Source organism: Ostrinia furnacalis, unplaced genomic scaffold (genome assembly GCF_004193835.3).
Source record: "Ostrinia furnacalis isolate ACB-3 unplaced genomic scaffold, ASM419383v2 OfSCF0369, whole genome shotgun sequence".
NCBI classification, from domain to species: domain Eukaryota; kingdom Metazoa; phylum Arthropoda; class Insecta; order Lepidoptera; family Crambidae; genus Ostrinia; species Ostrinia furnacalis.
The window spans coordinates 20,362-46,657 of record NW_021130608.1 but is presented as its reverse complement, the minus strand read 5'-3'; the positions used below and the strand labels follow the sequence as shown (position 1 = coordinate 46,657).

Here is a 26,296-nt window from a genome sequence, read left to right as displayed (position 1 = left end):
TCTTTTAAACTGCGATCTCCAACCCGCCTGCCAAACGTGGGGATTATGGCAAAACCCTCCACTATAGTGGAGGAGGCTCATAGTCTAGCAGTGGACTGTAAAGGGCTGTTGATGATGATGATGATGAAAAAAATAGAACACAATTTTATTTCTTTTCGTGAAAGCGATTTGATATTTATTCGATAGCGAATGTAACATTGTCTAGATGCCCCGATAACAATCGATTCTTTTGATATACAAACTACACATTCCATCAATGTAAAAGTTAGAAGTGTTACGGAACTGTCAGATATCGACGCAATCGCTGACTGACATAATTCGCTGGCAAAAAGTGCAAGCTTCCCATCAGTTTCCATAGATATGCATCGCAAACAATAGGCTTCGTTAGGGCTGTGTGTTGTAAAAAGTTCGTGTAATTCTGATGCAGCCATCTTGTATTTCAAGGCAGGCAGTAGGTTACTATGCTATAGGTATGGCTCTAGCAGAAACTACACTCAAAACAATGTAAAGTTTGTACAAAAATATGAGACTTTTTCTTAGTCAATCCGTTGTCTTTTTCTAAATTAACTTAAAAAACAAGCAGAGACAACCTATGCATAGTTAATTTTAGACGACAAATTCATATCATTTTAAATTTTATTGTACTTACAAAAATTCCACTATAAATTCGTGTTTCTTGCTATTCTGTTTTGGACATTTACTAAAAAGGAGACCGTCATTTCTTTATTGTTTGTAGTAAATCCACGTTTCTCGCATAATATCAAAAATTTACGTTAAAATTTATTTTAAAAATTCTTATGCCCGTTTTCACCATCCATCCCTAATTTTTAAGTGACCCCTATGAAAAATTTCTTTTAAATGTTACCATAGGGGTAGGGATTGATGGTGAAAATGCGCAGTCATTTTCAAATGAGGAGGCAGCCCTATAAAATGTTCGATGCGTAGGCGCAACCCGCTATAGCAATACATCTCTTATGATGGTGTATTCATGCTCGTTATGTAACACGGATGTTGTTTGAAGGTGTTTGGATTTGACATTATGACACTGCTGCTTAAAGTTTGGGATCAATACTTGCGTGATAAAACCTGAAGTTTGACACTTGTTTTGACAAGTGTCAACCTACATTGATGGATAGCTGTCACCTTTTCGGACGTTTGGCTAAGATCAATATAGTTCCAAAATACTGAACTGTCCTATCAATGACATTGATAGTGGGGCGCCACCGTCAATACCGGATCGCTGGTTTCGATTTTTGCCATGTTGGAAACCATATAGTTGAACGATGGTAGCGCCCCCCTGTCATTGAGTTTGGTGGGACAGTTCAGCGTGGGTCATCTATAGTAGGTATTTTAGGGTAGCTGCCAAAGCCACGATAGCCCAAACTTCATGATTGTCCATCGTTCTTCTCTAAGCTGTGTTGGGAGCATGATCTGACAAACTTTCAGTTTTTATAAAATAACGAAGGTCTGGTGTTCACGGGCTTTTAGTCAAAAGCAATGGAGATCTATCTCTTAAGCTAGTGCTAACTTCAGTGGGTGCTATTTTTATACTTTCAATTTTACGGTTAATTTCTTATGCCCGTATTCACAAACGATGCTTGCTTAAGTGAAGCAGCAAATAGAATCCACAGCATTGAATATAGCTCTGTGATTGGTTCGTGTGTCACCCTGTGCGTCCACGCGCACTGTGAGACCTCATAGTAATGTTTGTGAATACGGGCGTTAATATTTGATATCTACTGTATTTGTTATTAAGTATCTGACTGAAGATGGCTGAAAAAGCTAGATTCCATGATCTGGTAGTGACTTTTGGGGAAAACTACGTCCAGCAGTGGACTGACATAGGCTAAAATACTTAGTCATGCGTACTTTGATACACCTATAAGTTTAGGACCATAGTATCAATTACATATTATTATTATAATGGTATGATTACTCGTACTTAAACACATAATTATCAAAGTACCTCATAATTACCTATTTTATGACTTAATGAACGGGAACAGATAATAAAGCCTGATCCACTGTAACAACAACAACAGTTACTGTACAATCAACCATAATACTTACACAAGTTTGACCCTTAAGCCCTTCATTACAAGTTTCAAAACTACTTCAGAACTTTACCATAACTTCACGACCTTTTATGAACTAGAAATAAGATCGAACCTGTAACCCAGTACCTTGCAAAGAAATTTGGATTTTATGCTTTTATTAACAAGTTGTAAATCGCAATTTATGGTAGTGCTGCGCCGGCGCGTGTCAAATCGCGCGATGTTCCCGCGCGTGCGGTTGCGAAATATTGGTTGCGTAATCGGGAGCGGTTCCGTGGATCGATGCCCGGTGTGGACACGACCTATGTTTTTGTTTACTGAGATTTCCTTTTGAGCGATGAGGAAATGTCTTTGCTACATCTAGGATATTTATGTACCAACGAAATTGTACTGTAGAATAAATTAATGATTTGGGGGAAATCTTGACTTGTATGATCCGGTGAAGTAGCTCTTACCTTGCGCCTAAAAGGGCCTTGTTTGGCTTTAATTAATTTTGGGAAATGTGTTTGTGTGTAAGACATCTCATGATCAAATAAACTGCTTTTACCCGACTGCGTCAGAAGGATTATCTATAGATACTATCTATACTTCTATACTATCTTACTATACTAATACATTTATAAATGCCAAAGTAACTCTGTCTGTCTGTCTTGCTTTCACGCCTAAAACTGAAGCGATTCTGATGAAACTTGGCATAGAGATAGTTTGAGCCCCGGGAAGGGACATAGGATAGTTTTAATCCCGGTTTTTGATATGGGGAGACGCGCCATAAAGTTTTTCTGTGACAGACAAAATTTCACGCGGGTGAAGCCGCGGGCGGAAAGCTAGTGTTTTTTATAAAACGCACCAATCTGCATCATTGGCCAGTTACTTATAAAAAAAAGTTTTTAAACGCCTGCTTGCTATGGTACTTAATGAGAACTAGGGTTTAAATAAGGTCTATAAATTATTACACAGCTTTTTAGACTTTTTGTCTGATTAGTGTCAATGTGCTTTGCAAAAAAACATTTCATTTCACCTTCATAGTCTACGGCTATAGGCCATATCGCAACCCATATTTACGCGTGTCAAATCGACTAGATGCGCGCGCGCCGATGATTGTGAAATACTACGGCTACTGGCGATCAAATGTTTATGGGGGATTCGATGCGTAGGCTGTTAATTTTGATTGCTCCTATTAATGGTTCTGCTTTGATAAAAGATGTTTGTTACACTAAAGAAATGAATCGTCCTAAAAAAACTGAGAATTTTCCACCTGGGAATTGATCCTTTAGAGCCATTTTGCCAAGAATTAGGCGTACCTAATTGTACCTTTTTTTGTTCACAATGAAGAAACTGGAAGAATCAGGCCGAAGGTGGAAGGGAACTTCACCCGGAATCCTCAACCACAGAGGAACTGGCCATATAACTTTCAACTGCCGAAATACATCAACGCTGTTAACATTACATACCTGTATCAAATTTTTATGATGTAGTTATAGACGCTGAAAAGCAGCGTTCGTGGCCTTCGTCACCGTGGGCCACGGCATATGCTGAGTGGGGTCCCGTTGCAGCGAGCATCCTGATCAGTTCACTTTTGTTTTTGTTTTTCTTCCCTATTATGTGCTACTTATATGTATGTAAATGCCTGTATTTGTGTGATGTACATTGTAATAAATGTATCACTCTATCTTTCTTTACTTTTCATTACGGTATCTTAAACTTAAAATACAAGCAGACTAATTACGATATGACCTTTCTACCTGCTACTTGCTTCATAACCTACTTGCAAAGACAGGTTGGCTAACAAAATCAACAACAGCCATTCTTCTGGTCAATCATCAGGCAAGCTCGCCTATCATCGGTCCATCAGATCAATGCAACATTATCTTCCGTGTAAACAATTGTAGTCTTGTACGCACGACTGGCTTTGATGGCTCATAGATCAAAAATACAGAGACTCTACATTTGGATGGGGTTTTCTGCCTACATTAGAGATCGAGATTTACACGGTTGATGAAACCTACAAGGGGTTTTACCTTTACTGCCTATAGTAGTGATCGTTTACACGATGTGCTTACTTTGCTGCTTGCCTTAGTTTTTGGTAATGCTAATGATAGAAGGTTATCTTAACTTTGAAGTGATATACAATTCAATTTTATAAAACGACGAGTTACTCACTCCAATGATCTTGATTCAGTTTTTAAGTGACACTTTAAAATATCCACTCATTTAGAGTGAATATTAGGTTACGGGCTATACATATTATACCTTTTACTTACTTATCAATAATACGAGTACCTAATTCGTAATTATTTGTCTCACCTTTTGAATCTGAATTATTTACGGTATATGAAATTGGATTATCTGAAATCCTCTTATTTGTTATGGTTAGTACAAATACTATTTAAATCTTGAAAAAACTTTTATTTCTATTTTCGCCCAATGACAATAAAGTTCTTTTTAGGTATCATTTCTTTTGTCACCTTCTGCAAGTCACTTACCTAATCTTTGGCCCATTTACGTATTGTCGCTCCAAATGTCTTTGATTAATGAGGTTTGTGATCGAATCGCATTATAGTTAACTATATAATACTTATGTAACGAAAGCGTTAGCACACGTACCAGAATGTTTACGTTCCATTTGCTTTAAAAACCAACAAGTTACAACAGCACGTGGTACGTGGAAAGTGTACACGCTTTTTAATTCTATAATTGCTTGCATTGTTTATTGCGTTTCAGAACGATGGAATTGATCGTATTTGAATTTGTAATTATTTCTATGATTAGCGGTTGAAAAAAAGCGATCTTTAAGTAGCTGATATTGATACAGGTAATAAATAAATTGTACCATACAGCTAACAGAGAGGTTTCGGAGGTTCACATTATAAGGCTTGTAGTGGCACAATATACACGTTTATGTATCCTCGTAAGACCGAAGAGTAAATTGTGTCNTCATTCAATTAGCAATGATACAACATTTTTATAGATTTTTCTTTGAATATTACAGAATCAGTCAGGGTTCATTTGGTCATAGACTATACAGGGAGTTAAAAACTTAAAAACAGTGAATCTGCCGAACTAGCTATAAGTAATATTAAAATTAATACGTATATTAATTTATAGTAATAAATTACAATGTTAGAAGTGAATTGAAGTGATTGTAATGTACCTACTGTAACTGAGCATGATTAGGTATAATTAACATATTATTATGTTTACTAGTGTAACTTGAGTAATTCGGTCTAAAATAAACCTATTTCCCCTTATATTAAGTTAACCTGGTGTTGATCAGTTTAAATTGACATTCATTATCGAAATGTTCATTCATTCATTTTAAACAAGTGTTCATCGCGCGTTTAACATGTTTGTAGTAAGGCACTTGTGTTTTAGACATTTAAGATGTATTTTCATTAAGATACGTACTTAGGTACTTATTAGAAATGTTTAAATGCTATTCATTTCAACAAGTTTTTTGGCCTAACACCCTTATCTAAGGCTTAATTTTCTTGCTTAATGAAATTATTTTCCTAAAATTAATTTTCTAAACATTTGAGCCGAAATGACATTTTTAAGAAAATATTTTTGGAACCATTTTAATTACAGTATACATAAAAGAGCAAAGTGTATTAAAATTTTAACTGCAAATATTTTATTATAAAGTAGAATTTATCAAAATAAATGATTCAATAACATTTTTTGTAGACAAATTAAATCCCTCTGTTATCAAAAGTACTCTATTGAAAAAGTTTACTAGAATGAGAGGAGAAAAATTATTGGAATCTCTTATCTATCTGCTTGCATTAAAAATACGGTTTCATTGGCTTCCTTCTGAATTTATTTAAATAAATAATAAATAAATATCCTTGGACATTTTACACTGCGCTTCTAGTCCCAAACTAAGCAAAGTTTGTACTATGGGTACAGACAACGGGTAGTAATAAAATTTAGAATGTATAAAAAAGTTTTATTTTCAGCTTCACGGCGAACCGTAAAGTTTCAAATTCATATCATATTCTGACAATGAAATAGATGAATATGAATGAGCTACTTGATAGGCGAACGTCTTAAATGAATGTATAATTTAATATATCATTTTTCGCACCCACGTGCGTAACGTTGTATATTAGCGTGTAGACATTATCATAAAAGTATATGAGTAGGTAGATAGGTATAGATAAGTAGGTACTCTTGCTTTATCGCTTGGAACCAGAGCTTTTAAGAGAGCGCAGGGACGCTCTCTAGGGGTTTTAGCAGAAATATGTTCACATAAAACTGTAAACAATCATTATTTTATCATCATCATTTCAGCCATGGTAAGTCCACAGAGGCAGAAGCGGCCACTGAAGAAATGCATTTCTTCAGTGGTTTTCTTTCTTACCCTTATTTACACTATCATTTAGTGCGAAAATAATGGAAATATTATTACACCAATCACAGGGGAGCTGAGTTTGATTAGAATTTTGACGCCACGCACAAACGTTACTATGAGGTTACACAGTGCGCAGGGTCGCACAGGGTCACGAACCAATCACAGAGCTTTATTCAACGCTGTGCGTTTAATTTGCTGCTTCACTTAAGCAAGCATCGTTTGTGAATACGGGCCTTACCAGATAATAATCTTTTGTTTATACTTTGTATGAAGCACATCAAGGGAACAAACGCGGAAATTATTAATTATGAATGACAGGCATTATACTCCTTTTCTAAATAAAGATTATTGACACACTCCCAGTTTCCCAAAAGAACTGGACCACGTTCCGAGGCCATGTGTAAACAAATTATTGTGTACATAACAATACGGAACACATTTTGTTTTCCCAATTTAGTAACAGAGCGTAAAAAGATATTATTAATATCCTAAAACAAAACACGATAGAAAGAGTATAGTTACATTTATTTATATTCTGACGTCAAAAAAGATCTAAAGGCTCTTGTTAGTAGAACAATTTTATTACACGTTAGAAGTACGATACTCACTCAGGAAAATGTAAACAAGACACGTGGATGGATAACAATTGACGATTCATGTCTTGATTTTTTACCCAACTACTTTGAAGCCAAATAAATGTATGTCGAGGGACAATTACGTTAGAATATGTATAAGTATAGAAAAGTAAAGGAAGACACGTGGATGTATACATCTTACATCATCATAAATGTATACATCTATGTCACAATTGACTATTGGCTTTTTACCCGACTACTTCGAAGCCAAATATATGTACTCGTACGTTTGTATTTACGGATGTTATTTTGACGAATAAGGTGTCAATCGATTCACTATTTTGACCCGGGCAACATAGGCTACATTTTATTAAGGCAACACACGTAAGTTATGAAATTGAATTGATTGCAATCGTTGGTAGCCTTTTTAAAATAAGACTCCACTCATGACTCTACATTACCCAACTAAGAGCCACGTTGTCTTATTTTAAAAGACACATTAACACACTCATCCCGGTTTTCCGTTAGCAAATATTTATACACTAGCTTTTGCCCACGGTTTCACCCGCGTGAAATTTCGTTTGTCACAGATTGTCATAATTTATAGCCTACTACATGTTATTCTATTGTATGTTATTATTATTATATGTTATTACTACTATATGTTATTCTGGGTTATAAAGAATACTGTAAAGTTTCATCAAAATCCGTTCAGCAGTTTTTGCGTGAAAGAGTAACGAACATGATAAATAAGAACACAACAATTAATCAGTTTGCATAATTATTTAGATTCCCTGTAAATCTGATTGATAACCAAATTTATCGAACCATAATAAATATGAATTACAATTTCTACTACATTTGGACAAATAACTCGTAAATCTAATACTTACACAAATACATTGTATGGGATATTGGTGTTTTTGAGTAAAATTCATTTATTTTCTGAAAGTAGGTTTTTAAAGAGAAAAGAGCTGTTCCCAACATATCCCAATCGTGAGATTAAGAATGTGTCATGTATGAATGTGCGGACAGAACATCAATCTAAACGCTGTGCCATTTTATGTAGTAAGTAGTATTAAAGAAGAAAGAATGAAAGAAAGAAAGAGCGACTGTTTATTCAGTATAATCGACAATACATTTAACATACAACAATACTTAAAAATAAATGTACGTACAATGATACTACGTACCATTCTGCTATCGACTGTACGTCATGATTGTTATGATGAAAAGCTCGTATGACAAAACGAGTGCTAAACGCACAGAAGAATCGCTCTTTTGTAAAAGACCTAAAGCTCACAATCCTGTGCTTGATCAATCACTTCTCTTTGTTTCAGAGCCTGGTCTTCCGCGTGATGACGCACCCGAAGGTGCCAGAGTTCCAGCAGTGCGTCTCCTTCGAAGCCTTCGCCAGTCAGCACCAGGAGTTGGCCTACAACGTCTTCTGTCTTTGCGCCATGTACTTCCTCCCACTGATGATCATCACCGTCTGCTATGCTTGTATCTTCTATGAGATCTCAAAGAATAGCAAGGAGAATTCTGGTAAGAACTGGCTATTGATGCGATCAGACCGTGCGGGCCGCAGACCTGAGAACGCATCTAGTGTGGCAAATCCTTAATAAGTACCCTTACAATGGGCCCCATAAGAAGGCTTAAAGTTACCCAAGGGACGATAAAGCACGCTTCCCTAAATGATCGAATCAGAAATGAGGAGATCCGTAGGGAAACCAAAGTAACCGACATAGTCCGCAGAATTGCCAAAATTATGCGGCAGTGGGCGGGGCACATCGTAGATCTGATGGCCGTTGGGACAGTAAAGTTCTTTGAATATTTATATATTTCATTTATTATGTCTACAAAAGTTTTAGGCAAATTCTTAGTTTTTGCAATAGCTCTTCGTTAATTTGCAAATCACAAACTTTCACAAACGGGTATCGTGTATCGGATTTATGACACCATCCTAATGGGCATCCTTTCCTGTCATTAATTACAACCATTAATATCACTTAAACCCGTCTTTGACCGCCTCCCACAAAATTAGAGGTACATAAGTAACGAAATTTCAAAAGGAAAGGAATTTTATTGTGTAGGAAAAGTATCAAGTTATTAATTGCTTTCCTTCCCACCAGGTAGGCTTCGGTTTGTAGACGAAAGGCAACACATCGCGTGTCCCTCGGGAAATTAATGATTTTTCGGGATAAAACGTGGGGGGTAAGTAATTCGGGATTCGTTCATATGTAGCTTGGCAACGGATGAGTAACGACAGCCGACTATCTATACCACGTAATTACACACGCAAAATAATTACATGTATTATCCCTCAAATAATAGTGCTTTTCATGAACTTTCAAGGAAAACTATAACGGTTATGATAGATCAGTTAGTTTCAGAGTGATACTACGACTATCACTTATGAGTTAAACGACTTTAACTCGTGTATTATAAAATTTCTTACCTAATAAAAAAATCTTAAGAAAGAAAATATTGAAAGTGACTTTAGATGAAGTAATTGCATGCTTCTGAAATGTATTGTGGTAACGACAGACAACTATGGAACCGACACGATACCACAGAATAAGTACGATACTCACTTGGTAAATTTTTTCGACTCTAACATTTTATTTACTGGTTTTTGACTTAGGTACATTGCTATAAATAATGTGTGTAGGTAGCTGTAGAATTTTCCAGTGTGTAAGTGCTACAGCCGCTTTTGTTTCTAAATAAATAATGGACTTCTACCGTTTCATGTAGGTCTGTACTCTCCATCAAGTAAATAAATGGCTAGAAGGCCATTTCACGTATGAGTTAGGTACTTGAATAAGTAAAGCCAGTAGATATTCAGGCAAGCAGTTATTTTTCTGAAAATAAAATGAGAAGTTTGGAGTAAAAACAGTTCTGAATATCATACATAACTAACATTCAAAATAAGTAAAACTTTCTTTGGTGAATGAATTAAACCAGATAGGTACTCTTAAACCAAGTCTCGTAGTATAGTTTACTCGACGGACTGACGACTTTCAAAATAAAGATGTCAGAGACTGGAGTAAAAATTATCGTGCTTTGTGGCGCTCCTTGATTGTGTTTATTATGTAAAAAAGTTCTTGCCTAATAAACTGACTAACGCCCGTATTCACAAACATTACTATGACGTCTCACAGTGCACGTGGACGCACAGGTAACACACGAACCATTTACAGATCTCTATTCAACGCTGTGCGTTCGATTTGCTGCTTCACTTAAGCTAGCATTTTGTTTGTGAATACGGGTGTAACTTTTGTCTCTTGTCTCTCCATTCACAATGATTAAATTACTAAGTCGTTGTTCATTTGCCTGAGTATAATACCTATACAAATTTCAGATTTAACAGAGAGGAATCGTGATCCTAACTTGTCTTATTTAAGACTTGAAGGACTTTCGGATTATAAGACTTCTGATGTTTCAGAATTTAGGGAAGAAAACAAAGTTTAATAGGGGTTTGTATATTTGTTAAATTGTAAGGGGTAATCTTGGGATCTACTGAACCGATTTTAAAAATTCTTTCACCAATAGAAAGTCACATTATATTATTGCTGAGTGTCATAGGTTATACAAAAAAGCCGAAAAATTCCACGTGGACGAAGACGTGGGCGGAAAGCTAGTCTCTAATAAAAAGGAATACTGTAGGACAAGTTTGTATGAGGGTAAAGTTAAACTGATTCAAAATTATGACCACGACCACACTGACAAGAGTGTACCGACTGAGAAGAAGAAGAAAGTTAAACTGTCATAATTATGTACTAAGTACCTATCTGCAACGAAATTAGTCACAAGAAAATAGAAGGGCTTCCTAAAGACCGACATCACTCCAAAGCAAAACGGATGACAGATGACAAGCAAAGGTGTGGGTGGATTAGGCAATTAGGCAAAGCTTGTCTAGGCGAATTTATGAAAATCTGTTGTTTAACATTTAAATAAAGGCTTAACTACTAGGTAAACCCAACTCGAAATGAAATGTAAATACCCACTATTCCGGGAAACGCTACGAGCGCTTTCACGTTTAAGCGATTTTAGCAGAGCGACAAACGCGCTGCCTAAAAAATTTCATACTTACAATGTAACAGCGGAAGCATGCCTTCATCCTACTAGTCCTACTAATATTATAAATGCGAAAGTTTGGATGTCTGGATGTTTGTTACTCTTTCACGCAAAAACCACTGAACGGATTTTGATGAAACTTTACAGTATTATTGTTTATAACCCAGAATAACATATAGGTTGCAATTTATGACGATCTGTGACAAACTAAATTTCATGCGGGTGAAACCGCGGGCAAAAGCTAGTGTTATAAAAACGCCGCTGCCGCGCTGCTGTCGCGCTTCTAACGCCCTAATATGAAAGCGCTCTACAATTACATAGAAATAACCTCAGATCATAGTTTCTATGATCTGAGGAAATAACCCTCTCTCGACACCTTCCGAAAATTCGACAATTGAATTGTTAGGTTACCGATTTTTATTGCTTTACTGTGAAAATGTAGATGAAAGGATAAAATATTTTGTTCACAGCGAAAGGTCTTTTGTTGTACGATTCAATAAGCTAAGGGATGTTGAACCTTTCTTAGGAATTTGTTTGTCCAATGTATTTGGTAAAACTACTTGTTCGACTAAAGTAAGGAATTATAATAATGTCACTTCACATTCCCGATTTACTTTCATAGTTTAGTGATTGGAGAATTGAAGTCATTCAAGTAAGAGGTTATCAGTTCAATTTATGAATACTTAAGGCTTGGTTGCACCATCTTACTTTAACTTTAACAAATGTCAAAAATCTGTCAAACTCCATACAAAAAGCACCGGTTATCGTCATAGTTACCGTCAAAGTTAGATGGTGCAACTCACCCTAAGTATTTACATAGTTAGGTTATAACATCAAATGATTGAATGATTTTGAAAGAATTTTGTTCTATGCCTCGTTAGGCTGCGAAGCTGCGACCAATGAGGGTTTTCGCGAATGAAAGATCCGCTTGATGGCGGGATGTGGATGTGGGGTCTGACTGCTGCGTGATTGGTGGATTTTGACATATCTGTCAATGTCATGTCAAAAATAACCAATCCATTTGGACCTCGCGTCTACGTATTGCCATCTGGCGGATTTTTCATTCGCGAAAACCCTCATTAAAGCTTGTGAAACACAAATAATGGCTGCTCTTAAACAACAGATTGACCTCAGAAATGTTACTTATAAATCCACATGATTAATGATTGATAATAATTATTGAATATTGTTAAACTATTTAGGATTTAATATCTTAGATATTCACCAAGCTATCAAACAAATGGAAAGTAAAGGTGGCATATTGAAAGTAGGTGAGTAAGCAATCAATATTAATATTTCTTTGATATTAATGGTACATGGATGAGAGTATATTTATTTCTTCCTCAATATTAAGCTTGGGGGCGCGCAATAAATTACAGAGCCCATCATAAATTATGTAAAAAGGATGTTTTCCTTCTTTACCATGATTCATCGCAAAATGGTAAACTATAGCATACCAACTTATAAGACGTGACAAGTTGACATCCATTTTTTGTTAAAATCAGGCAGCAAGGAAATTCCAGGAAGACTTTTATAGAATTATGTAAATGTAAATACTTTGTTACCTACATAATGGTTGTAATAGGTATCTGGTTAGATATTGTGTGGTTAAAAACCTAGTTACCGGAGATAGTATATAATGTTGACGTCAGTAATCACATCATAATCATAACCATTTAATTTTACTCATTCAAAATTAAGAAAGTATTACAGAATGTCACGTAGTAGGTACTCGTACAAAATATTCTTAGGTAGGTACCTACAGTCTTGATACACCTTAAAGGTATAATTATGAACAATTTGTAGTCAGTTATCCCAACTAATATTATAAATGCGAAAGTAACTCTGTCTGTCTGTCTGTCTGTCTGTCTGTTACGCTTTCCCGCTTAAACCTCGCAACCGATTTTGATGAAATTTGGCATAGAGATAGTTTGAGTCCCGGGAAAGAACATAGGATAGTTTTTATCCCGGTTTTTGAAACAGGGACGCGCGCGATAAAGTTTTTTTGTGACAGACAAAATTCCACGCGGGCGAAGCCGCGGGCGGAAAGCTAGTTTACAATAAAAGTTTGTAATTATTTTTCGAAAAGTATGAATTAACATACCTAGTGACATAAATGAGTTAAAGAATCAAAACTATATTCTCTTTGCCTCAATCTCCCCTACTGGGCCATCATGATAGCCTTTATTGAATTTACTCAAAGCACTTTGCTCTATTTTCATCGTTTATTGGCAATCTAGCCAGTTTCCGTGAACTGTAAAACACGGATGCACTTCAAAGGTAAATAACCGGTACGGTTAAATTTTAATACGGTCATCCTGTCTTTTGCGGCTGTCGCTTTTACTTGGGTAATCATTAATTTTATTAAGAAGCAAACACATCACACGTTTGTTCTCATAGTATAAACGTTAAGCGGTACTTATATGGCACTCATTTTTCATACTTCCGCTTCTGGAGTGGAAGCAGCCACTTGAAAGCTTGACGCATTAGGGAAGAAATGTGTAAAAAAGTTCTACCGTTACTGTTACCCTAATGTGTCAGAGCGTTTATTGACTGTTTTTCTGAATTGGATTAGGCTCAGGGAACAGGAATTTGTAGTTAGTTATTAACTGACAGCGAAGGCAATTCCAAAGACTAATATTTGGTGAACTATTTGCACTGGAACGACCGCGATATGCGTCAGAACATTCAACGCAGGGCAGTTGCTGAGAGAGAAGATCAACAGACGATTGTGATCGATATAATCAATTAATAATGAAGAGCCATAATGTTTGTAACTTTCTAAAATAATGACGTGTAATTGCTTTTGTTCATAGAAAAGCACCAGCAGTCCGACCACAGCAGAGTGATGCTGAGGAGATCAGACCAGAGGCCGCTGGCGAGGGCTCGTCGGAGGACGCTAAGGATGACCGTCACCATCGTCACAGTCTTCGCTTGCTGCTGGCTGCCATATGCCACCATGACTCTATGGTAAGACCAGCAGTCTGACCATAGCAGAGTCATGCTGAGGAGGTTCAATCAGCGCCTGTTGGCGAGAGCTCGCCGGAGAACGCTGAGAATGTCGGTCACCATCGTCACAGTCTTCGCCTGCTGCTGGCTGCCGTATGCCACTATGACTCTATGGTAAGACCAACAGTTTGACCACAACAGAGTGACGCTGAGGATGACCGTCACCATCGTTACAGTCTTCGCTTGCTGCTGGCTGCTATATGCCACCATGATTTTATGGTAAGATCAGCAATCTGACCACAGCAGAGTGACGCTAAGGATGACCGTCACCATCGTCACAGTCTTCGCTTGCTGCTGGCTGCTGTATACCATCATGACTCTATGGTAAGACCATAGCTGAGTCATGCTGAGGAGGTTCAACCAGCGCCTGTTGGCGAAAGCTCGCCGGAGAACGCTGAGAATGTCGGTCACCATCGTCAAAATCTTCGCCTGCTGCTGGCTGCCGTATGCCACCATGACTCTATGGCAAGACCAGCAGACTGATCACAGCAGAGTGACGCTGAGGATGACCGTCACCATCGTCACAGTCTTCGCTTGCTGCTGGCTTCCATACGCCACCATCACTCTATGGTAAGACCAGTATAGGTCGTTTCATTTACGTAGACGCGTCCCACCATTTTTCTGCTAATGTTTGAGTGTTATTCGTACACGCTATAAGTATGATCCATGAGTGCACACGCACACTTCAATAATGACGCTCGGATTGCTCGGATTGCTCGGATCAAACTCCCCGCACCCCGTGCTTCCCTCGACCAAAAATTTGTGTGGCGCGTCTTCGTGAATGAAACGATCTATAGTCTGACCACAGCAGAGTGACGCTAAGGATGACCGTCACCATCGCCACAGTCTTCGCTTGCTGCTGGCTGCTGCATGCCACCATGACTTTATGGTAAGTTAAAATTAAGAAGCTTTCCTGTTCCTTGTGTGACTGTCTGAAAATGTAGTTGTATGTAACGCACCTATTACTAATCTGATATCGAACGACATAATATTTTGAAATGAAAAAAACACTTTTTAACTAATAAATTATTTGGTAAGGAGCTGAAATCGCTTTTCCGTGAAGGGAAATTAAATATATCACGAGGGTCTATATCTCTTTGTCACATTTTTCTTTGTCGAGGGGGCTGTAATTGGCAGTTGACTGGAATCAATAGCCACTGGTGAGTGACTAATGTCTGATATGGATTTCCTATTCTACGAGTATTCTCATTTATTCTAAAGATGGTTAGGTATTTATTTACTTTCTGCAATAACGACGCATCTATGAGTGCACATGCACACTACAATAATAACGCTCTGATTGCTCAGATCAAACTCCTCGCACCCCGCGCCTCTCTCGACCAAAAAGTGGTGGGGCGCGTCTTCGTGGATGAAATGATCTATATAATATAAGAAAATATATAATAAATAATAAATAAATCTTTGGACAATTTCACACAGCGCCAGTTAGCCCCAAAGTAAGCAACTTAATGCTTGTGTTATGGGTGCTAGCTTAACGGATATACTACTTATATACTTTTTTTTAAATACATACATATTATACATAGTCACACCCAGACCCGTCACAGAAATCAAAATTCATCATTTCAATTTCTGCCCGGCCGGGAATCGAACCCGGGACCTCTCGGCATAGTAGTCCGTTCTGAACCACTACACCAAACGGCCGATATGTAATTAAACTCTAGTACAATTAAGTATTATTACTGTTCATTGACCTAGATCAGAGGTGACCGCCATCAAATTAAATGCCTCCTAAAGTTACGGAAACCGTTTTTCCCTTAAAGTAGTCAATTAAAAGGCTCTGTTGAAACAGGTGCTGCTCATTGAGAACAAAATGGAAAATGTATTTTTGAACGAATTTTTATATCAATCATAAACTCAGAAATGTATTCAGTTCTAGAGCAATTTAACTGCTAGTCAAAATAATTATAAACATCACTCTACATTACTTTTATGTGCAAAAGTTTAAATAAATAATATAAATAATTATGTTTTATTTATAGAGATCACCACAAGTAGACGTCACAATATCTTCATATAATAATTAGTAATGTATAAATATAATTTACCATAGACAGACCAATCAAATACGAGTAGATAATTATTCAGATTGAAAATAGATTTAGCTATAATCACAATGCATGTGTTGAAATTGAGTAAATATAGATTCAATTATACTTAATTTACTTTGAAACTATGTATTGCAAATTTTTATATTTATAACTATGCACTCGATAACAATAAACTACAACTTCAGAGATTCGTAACTATGGTATTGTTATTTACTTATTTAGTTATGAATAGGAATAATAACATTAGTAGATAAAACTTTAGTGACGAGCTTTTCGAATATAAGCACTTCGATGTTTTTAAGATCGAAAGATGCAAAAATAAAGCTTTTATTGTGAACTAGCGGCCGCCCGCGACTTCGTACGCGTGGATCTCGTTTTACCCCCCCTTCATCTATCTTACGCGGTTCAGATTTTTTCATACAAATGTTTTTTCCCGCTAACTCCCGTTTCCGTGGGAATTTTGCAATATCCTGTAGTAACTAAGCTTTAAGTTTACTAAGGTACCTGCATGCCAAATTTCAAGCGTCTATCTTACGCGGTTTAGATTTTTCATACAAATATTTTTCCCGCTAACTCCCGTTCCCGTGGGAATTTTGCAATATCCTGTTGTAACTAAGCTTTATGTTTATTAAGGTACCTGCATGCCAAAATTCAAGCGTCTAACTTAAGCGGTTTAGATTTTTCATACAAATGTTTTTTCCCGCTAACTCCCGTTCCCGTGGGAATTTTGCAATATCCTGTTGTAACTAAGCTTTAAGTTTACCGAGGTACCTGCATGCCAAATTTCAAGCGTCTAACTTAAGCGGTTTAGATTTTTCATACAAAAAGATTTTCCCGCTGATTCCCGTTCCCGTGGGAATTCCCAAGTATCCTATAACTTGCCCAAGAGTATGAAGAATAATTGTACCAAGTTTCGTTAAAATCCGTCGAGTAGTTTTTGTTTCTATAAGGAACATACAGACAGACAGACAGACAGACAGACAGACAGACAGACAGACAGACAGACAGACAGACAAAAATTTTACTGATTGCATTTTTGGCATCAGTATCGATCACTAATCACCCCCTGATAGTTATTTTGAAAATATATTTCTTGTACAGAATTGACCTCTCTACAGTGTGCCTACCATGAGTTTACGTTAGGTGTGCTCGCTAGCGACTGCGTAAAAAAATGACATTTAAATGTGTGACATATTGTGCAGCGCCCCTAGCGGCTACTTTCAAGAAATAAATCTTCATAGAATTTTTTGACGTATTCGCTAGCGAGCTCACCTAACGTAAACTCATGGTAGGTACACTGATTTATTATAAGTATAGATAACGTATAAAATATTACTTTTTAAAAATTAATAGTCAAAGTCATGTTCTTAAATATTCAGAATAACCTCAAGGCAGACTATTAAGTCTGATTTTAAATCTAGTTCGTCTTGATTTTAAATTTAGTAGCAGCGTCGCTTCGTACTAGTCTTTACTATTATTCTTTCATTAACGTGAAACGCCGGAGTGTATATTTAAAGGAACTATTTTACTGTAACTATAAATTCCCGTTTTTCTCAGTGTCGCGGCACAATTCTCTTTCCATTCTCCATCAAAGCTTCTTATTTGTTTTTTGTGGGACATAAAGCCTTTTTACGATGTTAACGCCTTGTTGGCGGCAGTAAACATAAAATGTTTGACTCATCATGATTGATGCCAAGCTATTTGTAACTCAGCCAGTGCACCTCAAGTGTGTGAGGATGCTTTTGTGACGGTCAAGGCCCCCTTAATTTAATTTATTGTCCGTGGTGCAAAATCTTTTCTTATAGGTTTTAAACCTTTGTTTGTCACCTGTCATCCGCTTTGCAATGGAGAGAAGTCGAACCTTAATTTCGAACTCCTCCTATGTTCTTCTGATTAATTTCGTTGCGGGTCCAATGACAGTTTAACTTTCCCTCGGGACAAACTTGACCTTCACTGGTTGGGTTTTTGTGGCGGTCAAGCTGTAGATCCTGGCTACATAGGAGTTGCAGTGGTGGGAACGAGAGGTGGGAATAGTCCCGTGTTTTTTTGTGACGGTCAAACGTCAGTGAGACTTCAGATCTCCTTCAGATTTGTATGGATTGTCACGTCAAAGTGTCAATATCACCGGTCGCGGTGCCGCTCTCATACCTCAGGCACTGACTGAGTCAATCGCTAGAACTATAAGGTCGTGGTCGTATTTTACGTGGGACCTCTTAGAGCTTAGTAAGCCTTTTTATTAGACGAGAGCGACTAAAGTAAACTAGGATGGATAAGTAATCCTCTCTACTTTTAGAAGGCTTATTGAGTAATTTTGTTAAAAGGCAAATAAATAAAACCTTTTCATTTAGATAAGTGATTTACAAATCATATATCTTTGCGGCTTCATTCAACTTTCCGTAAAAACCTACAGTGCTTATTTTTTTTCCACTTCTAAATGTCTTTTCTGATATCAGATTATATATTTTCAGTGTTGTTCAATTATCTAAATAAGTAGTAAAGTTATAAATTATTTATTTATTTATTTATATAAACTTTTATGCCAAAATAAATTTGTACATAAGGCGAACTTAATGCACTAAAGCATTCTCGACCAGTTTACCTTTGGGTTGAGCAGAAAAGAAATTACACAAGAAATAAATATTTAGATTAAATCCCACAGCAAAAGTGCTTAATAGGAAGATTCAAAATCGGCCCTAAACAAATAATATATACCAGCATTACCGTTTTTAAATTAAAATACACAAAGGAGGGTTCTTTTTTCCTTTGATAAGTTTCCATCTTCAATTTTTCTGGAGAAATTCCAGATTTTCAATTATGGAGGTTAGTCTCAAATTCACTGTTAATATTTTTGTCAGTCTGTTTCACCTTGCATTTATTTATTCAAATTCAAATTATGACGACTATGACGTGCCCCCGTTATGATGGAATCAGGAATGAAAAGAACCTTTAGGAGAATCAAAGTAACTGACATAACCCGCAAATTTTTTGTTATCCACAACGAGGAAGCTCTTGGCCTGTATCTCACCTGATGGTAAGTGATGATCAGGCCGAAGGTGGAAGCGAACTTAAATCGTCGTCGTCGTCGTGGAAATCCGTGGGGAGGCCTTTCTCCAGTGTAGGCTAGTTTCCTAAAAAAAATTTTTACTCCGTCTATTGTCATTCTTACGAACATTTTTAAAGTTATGGTGCGTTGAAGTTCCGCGCGACGTCACAAAGTGCTGCACTTTAATTAAGCACTCATTCCCGCCACGGGCGAGTCGTCGAGTATTTTTTGATAAGTTAACTGACGGACTAATTAAAATCTTGCTTTTACCCAGGAAACATTCCTGTTTCACCCTGACTTTCTTTCCAGGTACATGCTGGACCGTCAGTCGGCAGAGCACGTGTCAGCCAGGTTGCAGGATCTGTTCTTCATCATGGCGGTATCCAACTCCTGTATGGACCCCCTGGTCTATGGGACATACACCCTGGATCCGAGGACTCTCACACGGACAGCGAGGAAGATCTTTTGCATACACGCTCCACATTCTGAGATACCTGGTAAGATCAAGTTTTTACATTTTTTTTATTAAAGTAAAAAAGTGCTTTAACATGTTTTTTAGGGTTCCGTAGCCAAATGGCAAAAAACGGAACCCTTATAGATCCGTCATGTCTGTCTGTCTGTCCGTCCGTATGTCACAGCCATTTTTTTCCGAAACTATAAGAGCTATACTGTTGAAACTTGGTAGGTAGATGTATTCGGTGAACCGCATAAGGATTTTGATGCAAAAATAAAAAAATAATAATAAATATTGGGGGCTCCATCCATACTTAGAACTGAAACTCAAAAAAAATTTTTTCATCAAACACATACGTGTGGGGTATCTATGGATAGGTCTTCAAAAATGATATCGAGTTTTCTAAAACATTTTTTTTGTAATCCGAATAGTTTGCGTGACAGACGCTTCCATAGTGGAAATATTTTGGTCCCCCCTCTACCTTCTAAAATAAGAAATTGAAAAATCTAAAAAAAAAAACATATGATGTACATTACTATAAAAACTACCAACGAAAATTGTTTAGAACGAGATCTAGTAAGTAGTTTTTTTAATACTTCGTAAATCGTACACCGTTTAATTATTACCGCGTAATCTTTCATACTAATAACTTAACACGTAGACTGTCAAAGTAAATTTACGAATTCGCCAAAATTGAACTTTTTGCTAATCGATGTGTAATGGCTTGAAATAATAAATAAATAAATTCTTTATTGAATAACTTATGTGACAGTTTAAACTTTAGGCTAATCTTATGCTACAAAAGGAATTCATTTTATAATAATTTTAATTTCATCAATCAATGGTACGGAACCCTCGGTACGCAAGTCCGACTCGCACTTGGCGGTTTTTCTATTACTCGTTCACAAGTTCTCAGAATTTGGAAAATATTAATATTTGCTTGCAGCAAGCATTCGCAGACTTACAAAACGTTTTTTTTCTGATATCATTTCAATAGGTAAAATAAATCTACAGTAAGTATTTCTGCTACTATTTCGTATTTGTAGGTTTCTACGAATCTCCTCAATTTCATTCATTTATAATAGTCATGAATGAGTTTTTATGAATTACTGAGGAAAACCGGAGCGGTAACCGCTCATGCCATTTTTCACGTTTATTACTAACGAAATAAATGTTTGGAATAATTTTTTTCTGTGTATCCTGAGGCAAATAAAGGAAAATACAGGGAATGACAAATTCAGGTCATATTATTGCTAAAGAACAATCTCCCGTGAATTTCAGATGTTTATTTATTGAAAAAGATAGGTACACCAACGACATATAATTTTACATGCATAATACAGTGTCGATTAGGTATGTTTTTCCGTAAACGTGTCCTTGTATAACTGGTGTTACTCTGGAAAATTCAAAGTATACAGGTAAGTAAGTAGGTAAGTAGGTACGTTATTTACTCGTATTAGGCTGAGTTGCACCAACTTATTTTAACCGTAACAATAACAAAAACCGGTGCTTTTTTGTATGGAGTTTGACAGATTTTTGACGTTTGTCAAAGATAAAGTAAGATGGTGCAACTCAACCTTAGTCATATTATTGTTTCACTCTCATGGTAACTTTTCATTACTTTATTTGGCCTGCATTCGATAAACTATTTTCGCTAACCGATTGGAACGCGGGAGAGCATTCAGCGTACGTTTCCTTTGAGAGATTGTCTTTGATCAAAAATGTTTTATGCGAACTGACCGAACCGAATATTTTCATTGGTCAATAAAATTAAATAGTATTTACCAATTTTACTTCTCCCATACTGTATAATATGGACTGAGTTATTTTGACTAACGAATTTTGATTTATTTATTTAAAAATCTAAAAACACTTATGTAGAACTTGAAACTAATATTAGTACTAAGAAAATAATTATTAAGCTAATCAACATCAAAGATATTGTTGACACATCTCCCAGCAAATATTTGAGTGCAATCTGCAATAAAAATGTCAAAGGGCGGTTTATTCCTTCGTCGGTTATTAAGTTTGTCGAAAGGTCATAAAAAATATACCAACATTCTGACGTAACTTTGATTAGTTTCATTTCAGCGTTAATTTTGATGTCAAAAGAGACTGCTAAGTACATCTCTGTCGCTTTTGTAACGTAATAACAATTCTACTCGTATAGACTAAGAGCTGGTGAACGTCTGACCTACGTAATTTTATAAAAGCTGAAAGTTTGTCAGCATATGCTCCCAATATAGGTTAGAATGTTGGACGTTGGTGCATAATGAAGTTTGAGCCATCGTGGCTTTTACAAAATGACGTAGGTCTGGCGTTCACTAGCTCTTAGTCTAGTACAATACTCACAATTTACGAATGTGTATTTTAAATTCAGCTTTTATATTATTACCCAGCGCCTAAATTAGTTTTGTAAGAGACTAACACAAAAGGACACTAAACATGTTAGTTTATTCAAATTAGAACTGTGCACTCTAATTGCATTGGAACTGGGTTGCTAATTGAGTTTTGTTTACGAATGACATTTGTTTGCTTCGTTTACTTGTGTGTTGTGGCATTTGTGAGTTAAAAGCCACCGGAAAGGACTTAGGTTACGTAATGGAATTAGTGTTGACTCTTGTCACACCGTTTAACGTCCACTGTAGAGTTAGAGCGCTTTCACATTAGGGCGTTAGAAGCGCGGCAGCGGCGTTTTTATAATGTGAAGGCATGCATCCGCTGTCACATAGTATGACATTTTCGGCAGCGAGTCTGTCGCGCGTTTGTCGCGCTGCTAAATCGCCTAAATGTGAAAGCGCTCTTATTAACTTGCCTTTGTTGCCCGCGATATCGTCTACGTAACTGTCGATAAAAAGATATTATAGCCTTGTTGTGTTTGCTACCAACCAGGTGATGTAGGTATACGAGTAGATAGGTTCCGTATTCATTAAAAGTTATGAGAATTACAAATAAACTAATTAACAATAGCTATTAAAAGTAACCAAAAGTACACAAGGGTTGGCTTTTCCTTCTCAAAGGTTAATGATTTAAACGGAAATATTCAGAGGTATGGATTACTACCAAATTGTTCCGAGAAATTAAATTTAATTAAAATGTCAGATCATCTTATTTTAACCACAATGTACCGTTCAATATTGATACCAAATTCTAAGGGCCTCGTTCACCATTTCTGACTAAAGTCTCAATTATGATACTTTAAGTCACGAGTAGCAACGAAACCATGACACTGACAAGACAATTTAATAATTATGTGAAATTGAAAACAAATAACTACTACCTCTTGCTTTTATTTGTCAAATGATGTTAATCAGGAAGTAACTACTTACTTAATACTTTATCTAGACAAGCTCAATCACAACTTAAAACGGAAAACTCATACTAAATAAATATGTTTTTGATTGAAATTCTGGTGGCGCAAGCCACTAAGTTCTGTGGTTGACCACTGCGACCTAATTTTCTAGATTTGAACGGCAAAAAGCGTGTTGAATGAAATAAAATAACACAGCACTTTGAACTCCAAAAGTTATTATGTAGCCTTTGAAACGTCGTGTCAATGTGAATGTTCTACTTAGGGTGGGTTGCACCAGTTTATTTTAACTTTGACAAACGTCAACAATCTGTCAAACTCCATACAAAAAGCTCCGGTTATCGTCATAGTTACCGTTAAAGTTAGGTGGTGGCCTTAAGTTTGTGATGATTGATGGATTCATCTTTCACGCAAAAACAACTAGGGATTTTCCCGAAACATCACAATATTAATGATAAATCATAATAACATATAGCCTATGATTTATAACGATATTTAGTCGGAATTTCTGTAACGAACTGAATTTTTCGCGAGCGAAGCCACGGTCAATTCCTCGTTTCTTTGTAGGTAGGTAGTATGTATAATTGTTGCGATTCACGAAGGCAAAGGCGCGTGAGGTGGCTCGCTACTGTTCATTTTTCCAAAGTTTTGATAGACATTATACTATCGTTATGAGCACACACACGTACCTACACAAGTAAATCCTTATAAGTTTGTGATGACTACGCTGCTGCACTCCTCACGGCCATCAAAACATATGAGCATCACGTCACTTTACATTCGGTCTTAGAGCTTAAAGTTTTGAGCTTTGAGTGCACATTAATTGCTATTCATCAAAATGGAAATCTCAATACAGCTACATAATCGTTCAACGACTGCTTCTCCGAAACCTCATCGTTCTATCAGTGTAAGAGGATCTAAAAAACTTTTAAATTGAGGATTTAATTTTATTGTGTTTATTTAGTTTTTGTATAAAAATTAAGTAGGTACGAGTAGGGACTCTGAACTCTAAGATTTATTTTTACCTTTTTATTATTCAAAGCTAACTCAAGATAATTTTTGCTGGTTTATTAATCGTTCTTTTTGGTTGTAGGTATCTCGGGGCCCGAGCTTTTGAAGAGCAAAATACAAGGCAACGACATTTCATGCCATCATCATGATCATGTAAGTACCAATCTAATTAAAATCTGAGGATAACTATCATTGGGACTGAGACACAAAGTAAGGAACTCATATAACTTCGTGACAAAGGCATAATAAAATACTAATACATTATTATTTATTTGGGAGGCCTTTGTCCAGCAGTGGACATTAGTTGGCTGAAACGAACGAAATTGTTTATTACTTTAATTCAAGACTTTTCAACAGTTTGAGTCAGTCTTTTATGAAGAATTACAGTTCTTTCTAAATACATTAGAGTTAAATATAGCAGATTTACTAAATCAAGTACATTTATACAGTATTAGATGAGTCCATTGTAATAATAATAATAATAAATAGTCTTTATTTTCACAAACATTACAATGACACAAGTTATTAAGCACATTACAAATTCATAAAACACAGTTGTTTGTGTGAGACTGATGCCTGTGATAGGTATTTGCATACCTGTAGTACAGGTCATCAGGCTCCCACCACCCCAGATATTGGCACAATTTAGAATTAATTTAAGAACCGATAGTATATTACTATGACTCAGACATGGTAGTGATGCATGGCAACGTATTAACTATTAATTAACCTAATTAATCTAATCAGAAAAGGAACACTAGGATTTGTTATTGTAGTGTGTGTGTGTGTGTGTGTGTGTGTGTGTGTGTGTGTGTGTGTGTGTGTGTGTGTGTGTGCAAATGTTGTGATAGGGATAGAGACATGCGATTTTTGGTTTTACAAAGATTTTACGATAGAGAGTAATACAAAGTAATAAAAACCACCTGTTATAGGGGCCTTTTTTGGAGAAATTTATCAAATAAGCAAAAAAACACGAATTTAAAAGCAAATTTTTTTCAAAAAGTATCATTTTTTATTATTTGTTGGCATTTTTTGTGTATTTTATGTATTTTTTTAGTATCGCCTGTTATTTAGCATTATTACTGTTTTTATTTTATCAGGATATACCGCTTAGTTTAAAAGTTATTACGTTTTCTTTACAATAAGTACTTGGAAGAAAAAAAATTCTATAAAAAATTAAAAAAAAATCTCAAAAATTTTTTGACCTCTTTTTTGTCGATAAAAATAGGTCTAGTTTCATCTATTTTCATATGTACACTTTAACGTGACTCACACTGTATAAAGAGGGTCCCAGATAGAAAAATTGTGAGGATTTTGTATTTATTTTGTGACTAAAAGGCGATTGTAAAGGAAAATTGTAATTTATCGTCGATCACAATAGATTGGATAGAAACCAGTGTACCTACCATGAGTTTACGTTAGGTGCGCTCGCTAGCGAGTACGTCAAAAATCTCTATGAAGATTTTGTTTCTTGAAAGTAGCCACTAGGGGCGCTGCACAATATGTCATACAATTAAATGTCATTTTTTTACGCAGTCGCTAGCGAGCACACCTAACGTAAACTCATGGTAAGCGCACAGGTCACATTGATCTTGGTCTTTATAGAACTAGAAAACAGCCACTTAACTTAATAGTAAAATAACAATTATTTTCAACTAAATTAGCGCTACAAGAGTAACAACTTCAACGTTTAGGAATTAAAACTGATTTTCGAATTTAGGAATTAATTGAAATCAAACAATTAACTATTTTTGTTGTATTTTAATTAAGTGTAATCGGACATCAATATTTTCTTAACTAGTCGTCGGGTGCTTTAGTTGAAGGCTTTTAAATTAGCTCAATGCCATCTATAATGTTCTTCTTTGTAGGTACTTATTAGCTTTTCACAGTCATGATAACTGACTTCATGTTAATATTAACAAACATAATAATTACGTACCTACAAGACGTACATACCTGTGTTAGGAATGACACATCTTTCCTTGGATATGTTACAGGAAATGTATGAAATCCGTCATTGTATACAATTCCTAGGAATTGTGTTTAAGTCCTAAAATCACCCGGAAATGTGTGATGTAAATTATATTAGACACATTTCCTAGGAAAATTACACATTTCCTAAACAGCAATCGGAAATGTAATTAAGATATTTTTTTTACACAAAATTATTTTTATTACGCCACTTTTTGTTCTCCGAAACTTAAATGGCGCTACCGCGCCGCGGCAGCTGTATATGTGTAAGGTCGCAAGTCTAACCTAACCTAACCGAGACTTTGTTATCCAGCTACAGGAGTACTAAAACCTTCATGCCAATAATAGTTTAATAAAAGAGATGTTAAA

The 26,296-nt window shown here is 36.1% G+C and overlaps 1 protein-coding gene across 1 annotated transcript; it reads left to right on the top strand.

Moving 5' to 3' along the window:
• Window positions 1–472: 472 nt before the first annotated feature.
• LOC114361221 (gonadotropin-releasing hormone II receptor-like) lies at window positions 473–24,109 on the top strand (the record flags this gene model as incomplete). Its single annotated transcript, XM_028316208.1, has 6 exons — window positions 473–504; window positions 1,466–1,581; window positions 8,271–8,525; window positions 13,874–14,027; window positions 19,491–19,678; window positions 24,039–24,109. Coding segments are annotated over exons 1-6 (816 nt in total), but the record flags the coding sequence as incomplete, so codon positions are not given.
• Window positions 24,110–26,296: the final 2,187 nt, after the last annotated feature.